General features: G+C 44.6%; 1 protein-coding gene across 2 annotated transcripts in view; it reads right to left on the bottom strand.

Annotated features, from left to right (window-relative positions):
• Nucleotides 1-6: 6 nt before the first annotated feature.
• The window catches only part of GCLC (glutamate-cysteine ligase catalytic subunit), a 61385-nt gene continuing 55471 nt past the window's right edge, over nt 7-5920 (bottom strand). For both annotated transcript variants that reach the window (XM_006165712.3, XM_014583031.2), the window contains 4 exons: nt 1822-1903; nt 1638-1741; nt 1443-1563; nt 7-235 (listed from right to left, as the gene is read on the bottom strand). In XM_006165712.3, coding sequence (XP_006165774.1) covers nt 24-235; nt 1443-1563; nt 1638-1741; nt 1822-1903 — 519 coding nt within the window. In that variant the 3' untranslated portion in view covers nt 7-23. The remainder of the gene's footprint in view (nt 236-1442; nt 1564-1637; nt 1742-1821; nt 1904-5920) is intronic.

The raw sequence follows: 5920 nt of genomic DNA, 5'->3' as shown, positions 1-5920 counted from the left end.
CCGCTCCTCTCTCTGCAGAATGTCTAGTTTGAAGATTCAGTTTTACTTCCACTGTATTTCACTTTCCTAAAGGCTGGTCCAAGTAACTCTGGGCACTCACATAACTCATTTGCAATCTGGTTACACTTCGAAATAAGGCTGTAGTTCATTTCATCAGTTATTACACTGTCTTGCTTGTAGTCAGGATGGTTTGCGATAAACTCCCTCATCCATCTGGCAACTGTCATTAGTTCTCCTGAGGGGGAAAAATAGTTTACATGCTATAGTTTGAATATGTCTCCAGACAACTGGTGTGTTGAGCCCATTGTAATGGAATCAAAAGGGCGAAAAGGGGATCCAGTTACTGCGTTGAAGGATGAAGCCTTAGGAAGATTACCTAGAGTGGTCAGGACAGGGCCCCATGATTGTCTCTGATGGGTTTATAAGGAAAAGGAATGAGTGAAAGAAACAGAACACCGACTAGCTGCTTCTGTCCCCCACCATGCTGTGACACAGCCAGATCTCCACTAGAGGGTTACTGTGGACCTTGGACCTCCAAACTGTGAGCTAAATATATTTATTTATTTGGGCTGGCAGGTAGCATGGTAGATAAGGTGGCTAGACTCCCATGTAGCTGACCGCTGTTCGAGTCCCGGACCAGGCAGCTTGCTTTCCCACTTTCCTTCTTTCTCTGTCTCACACTGGTCAACTTCGAAAAAATAAAATAAAAAATAATGACAATGAATAAAATTAAATTTAAAAAATTATTTAACTTTATTTATTTTTATTCATTTATTTTAATTTGACCAAAGAGGGACACAGTGCGAGAGTAAGAGTGAGAGTAGGCGAGAGAGAAAAAGGAGGGGAGTAAGAAAGCAAGTCGCCAAGTCTGGGACATGAACCGCAGTCAGATATGTGGGAGTCCAGCACCCTTAAGAGAGAGAATTTATAGAAGTCTCAAATGAAATACAGATGCCACTAACATTATTACTGTTTCTTATATCAACAGCTGATGGTGCCCTTACACTGGTTACTGTGTGAGACACAGTAAATGTGATCTCAAAGATAAAGTAAGGAGTTCTCAGGATGCTCCCTGAAGGGAGGCAGGTGTCCTGGCTGTGCAGCTGATTTAACTTAGAGGGACTCACTGCTGTGAAAGAGCCCCCATGACATACAATGAACACGAGAGATGTAAATGAGCCACTGGCAATCCTGATACTGTTTTATCATACACGATGTGAGTGATTTTAAAATGTAACACTATTTTATGAACCAGCAAGAAAAATAAGTACTGCTAATTTAAACTGTCAAAGACTATAAAGTGTATTTAATTGCAGAACATGTTAAAATCTGAAGAAGTGTGCACAGATAAAATATGGCATACAGTAAAAGAAGCTGAACATTATAAGATTATGTGGTTCTGCCTACATTATGGGATTAAGAAAAAGAAAAGGCTACTATACCAGATGCTCTCTTCTTAATTAGCTTTAGGTAGTTCAGAATACTACATCTGGTGTCCACATCCACTTCCATGTTTTCAAGGTAAGAGTTCAGAATCGGGATCAGTCCAGGAAACACGCCTTCCTGTAAGAAGCAGGACAGCTGTCAGGTCCCTGCCTGCTGGCGCGCCCAGAGGAGAGCACTGTGTGGGGCCCTACCTTCCCATTGATGATGGTGTCTATGCTCATGAGGGTGTACTCCTCGACAGTCTGCTCCGAGCTGTTCTGGGCCTTGCTGCACCCATCCACCACGGCGTTGCCACCTGCCAAGGGAGAGGGCGGAGCAGCTTCAGCAGCTTGTTAGAGGATAAATGGACCCTAGAGATCCAAGAGAATGTAATACCTTTGCAAATATCTTTCCTGAAATAAAACATTCCCTGTAAGACAGCATCTCGCTTCTGTGCTTCTTTCATGTTTTCATCAACCTGAGAGAGAAAAAAAAATCATAACTAAGTCAAAAAATTCTTCAAACACAGAAGTTGTAATGCATTCTTTGTTTCTGCAATTAAGACTCACTACCCTAAGAATTCTGCTTTCTTCTCCAATGCTTTCTAGTTGGAAGAATAGACTTTTTATCTACGTCAGGCCCATATGTACTCAAGCACAGATTGGCAAGTGCTTTTTAATATCAACAGAAAATTTTTTTTTTAAGAGAGATTTTTGCTTTAGAGCATTTGTGCTTGCTGGAGAGAGAGAGAAACAGAAAGCGAGAAATTCCTCCCAACGGGGGGGTGGGGGGTGGCCACACTACAATCGCTTCTCCTCCATATTATTCTCAAGATTTGGGGCATACATGCACATGTGCCTGGCATGAATTTTAAGACTCCAGGTCTGGGACTTGAACTGTGGTTGACCATGTGGGAGTCCAGCGATAACCATTATGCCATCTGCTGGTCTCCAGATGAGGATTTTAAAGATGCTTATAGAAAAGAAAAACTTGTATTTGTATGGGGCATCTGTAGTTTAAAGCACCTGTCACTGAACTGCACTGTGGGGGGAGAGAAGGGACTGGTCCCCTCTATACAGCATGGTGGCTCATCACAGGTCCCAGGGGAACAGGCAGGGAAACTGAGCACCAGTGCTCCAGGCTAAGTTCAGTGGCCTTCCCTTTCTGTCACTGGGGTTTTGCCATCTCACTTTAGTCCAGAAAGAGAAAGAGAGCCAGCAGGTGTCAGATCTGGAATAAACTTTAGCCCTCCAAGGGCAGATCCCACTGCTGTTTGCCCACCGGGTAGCTCTATCTGTGTGGACTGACTAATGACTCCAAAATCCCGATTTGACTGTGAGCTCTCTATTTTGCCAGTGATTTTTTTTTTTTTAGAGAAATTTTTGCTATAGGTTATGTATGCTCACTGGAGAGACAAAACAGACAGAAAGCAAGAAATCACCCCTGGGGGAATGGCCATGCTGCAATCCCTTCTCCTCTATTCTCCTCTCAGGATTTTGGGCATGCATGTACATGCACCCAGTATGAGTTTCAAGCCTTTGGGTCCAGGACTCGAATCGTAGTTGGCCATGTGAGAGTTCAGTGACGTAACTGTTATACCATTCACTGGTCCCTTGCCAATGACTTTTTAAATTCTTAAAGAAATTTAAAAACTTCTAGGTAGTCCCTTATTTTCTATAAAAACTCTCATGTAGAAATTCAACATAGGCACAAGTTACAGAGGCAGGTTGACATGGGATGCGTGATCCAAAGTCTTTCTTAATTACTTAGCCATCCCCTCATTTTATTATGAGGTTAATTCTATTATTTAATTATTTATTTTTAATTTGCCAGAGAGCACATGCGCTGACAAGAGACAGATAGGGAGAAAGGAGAAAAGCACGCCCAGTAGGACATGGCCATACCACAATCCCTTCTCTTCCATTTCTTTATCCTATCGGGATTTGGGGAATGCAGGTTTTTCCAAGTCACCAGGGGCAGGATTCAAACTGTACGGGACCCTGGGTGGGATTCGAACCACACAGTCAGCCATGTGGGATCTGGGTCTCCTAATCACTAGGCCACAAGGCTGGCCCATACTTTGCTTTCTTTAAAGACACATTTTGCTTTCTTTCTGGCACAACACAACTGTCCTCTCATGGGAAAGGCCATGTGGCTGCATCGGAGGACCTCCCTGACCATACGGACTGTGCCCGTGACCCAGGCTGGCTGAGGCTGGGACTGGACTGAGGAATGAAGACCCTGCTGGGACGTCTATCTCTCTGTCTCTCATGGAAGGAAAAAATAAAAGATATATAGGCCCTTCTGAACAATCTGCACACTTCTAGGAAGACATTCGAATAATAGATTACAATTTCCACCATGATCGTAAGCATGTTTTTCATTTCTAATATGTTTGTTTGTTTTTTTTTTGGAGAGGTTTTTGCTATAGGGCGTGTGAGCTCGCCAGACAGAGAGACAGAAAGCGAGAAATCACCCCCCAGGCAGGATGGTCATGCCGCAATCCCCTCTCCTCCATTCTCCTCTTGGGATCCTGGGCATGCACACATGCACATGTGCCCGGCATGAGTCTAAGCCACCGGGTCCGGGACGCGAACTGCAGTCGACTACGTGGGAGTCCAGCGACATAGTCATTACGCTAACTGCTGGTCCCATTTTCTTTCTTAGTCTTGACAAAAGTTTACAAAGACCACTAGTTTTACTTCAATTTCTGCTTTTGTGATCTGTTTTTCAAAGTATATTTTATCATTGCTCTTAGATTCCAGAATGCTTAGAATCGTTTATGTTCAATTTTTTTTGATAAAATGTTAGTTCATAGTACTTAGTACTTCCTTATTTCATTGATGTGATCCTCCAGGGTTTGTTTCTTTGTTTTTTGTTTTTTTTTTAATTTTTTTGCTATAGGACATGCATGCTTGCCAGAGAGACAGAGACAGAAAGTGAGAAATCACCCCCCGGGGGGATGGTCATGCCACAATCCCTTTTCCTCCATTCTCCTCTCGAGATTTTGGGTATGCATGCATACGCGCCCAGTGAGTTTAAGCTGCCTGGTCCAGGACTCAAACTGTGGTCAACTATATGGGAGTCCAGTAATGTAACCATTATGCCATCTGCTGGTCCCCAGAACTTATTATTATTTAATAATTTTTTCTAGTTTCTTGAGTTAGCTATTTCATTGAGGATAGTATATTCTTTCATAGACCCATCTAGGGCTTTCTCTTTAAGGCAGCTAATTAGTCTTTGATTTTCTGTTGACTCTCAGACATTTATTCATATCTATAAACAAAGGCTACGAACGGTAGCTGCCATGGAGTCTCCTTAGCTAGATTTGTAACCCTCAGCAGGTGTGCTCATGAGGGCATTGTGGCCGTGGAACTCCATGGGTCCCTTTTGACCTGGGTGTATGAGGCAGGCAGAGCCAGGCTGACAGCCAGCCTCCCGTAAAGGTACCTGTGAGGGAGCCCAGGCTGGCAGCCTCTCCTGGGGGAGAGCAGGGAAGGAGGGAGGGAGCTGCCTTGGGGACAGATGCTGGGACAAGCAATTTTATTCTTTCGTCATGTCTGTTGTGACAGGGCTGTCCTATTCCTTTCTCTGGCTCTCAAACTCTCAGCAGGAGCCCCCTCTCTGCTTAACAGTCTCTGCCAGACCCTCTTCCTGTGCCAAGAGGACCACTGCCCAGGAACCAAGGATTCTTCTTCCTTAGCTATTGCCCTGTAGCCCACAGCTTTGCTGTCTCCTAGCACGGGGCTGATTCCAAGGCTCTGGGAGGGACTCTTTCCAGAAAGCTCCTTTTTTGTTGGGCTGGGCTGATTAATGCTGATCTGATTTTCTTGTTTTTCCCCAAGTGTATTTATTCATGTCTTCCATGAGTCAGAGACAGAAAGAGAGCCAGAACCTGGGCTCCCAACAGGGTCTCAAGGCCATGGTGCACCCCCAGCCCCAGTCAGCTCTGGATCACGGGCACATGTGTGCTTGGCATACTCAGGTAGGTCTTGGGACGTGAACCTGGAATCCTCCCCTGTGGGTCAGCCTTGCTGAGCACTGTGTTTTATTGCTGTGTCACTGTCTGGCTCCTTCATTTGTTTTCTATATCCTCCAGAAACATTACAAGTTGGTTCTTTTGAGACCTCTCTCTGAATTACACCAGGTACACTTCCCTACCTGTTCTACTTTTAACACTGTAATCAAATGGAGTTTTTGATAATTGAAATCCATTTGTGGGACTCCCTCCAGTAACAGTTATCTTGAATGAAAAGCCTCTCAAAATGAAGACTAGGCTTAAAAGGAAAAAACAGAGGACCAAGAACCAGCAGTTAGCATGAACTCCCATGTAGTCGACCGTGGTTCGAGTCCAGGACCCGGTGGCTTAAACTCACGCCAGGCCTGTGTGTGTGCGTGCCTAAGATCCTGAGAGGAGAATGGAGGAGAAGGGACTGTGGCGTGGCATCCCCCCGGGGGGTGATTTCTCGCTTTCTGTCTCTCTCTGTCTTTCTGG

The sequence above is a fragment of the Tupaia chinensis genome, unplaced genomic scaffold (genome assembly GCF_000334495.1).
Source record: "Tupaia chinensis unplaced genomic scaffold, TupChi_1.0 Scaffold144010_1, whole genome shotgun sequence".
Classification (NCBI taxonomy): domain Eukaryota; kingdom Metazoa; phylum Chordata; class Mammalia; order Scandentia; family Tupaiidae; genus Tupaia; species Tupaia belangeri.
Note: the sequence above shows the minus strand (reverse complement) of the source record. Positions and strands in the feature narration are given on the sequence as shown.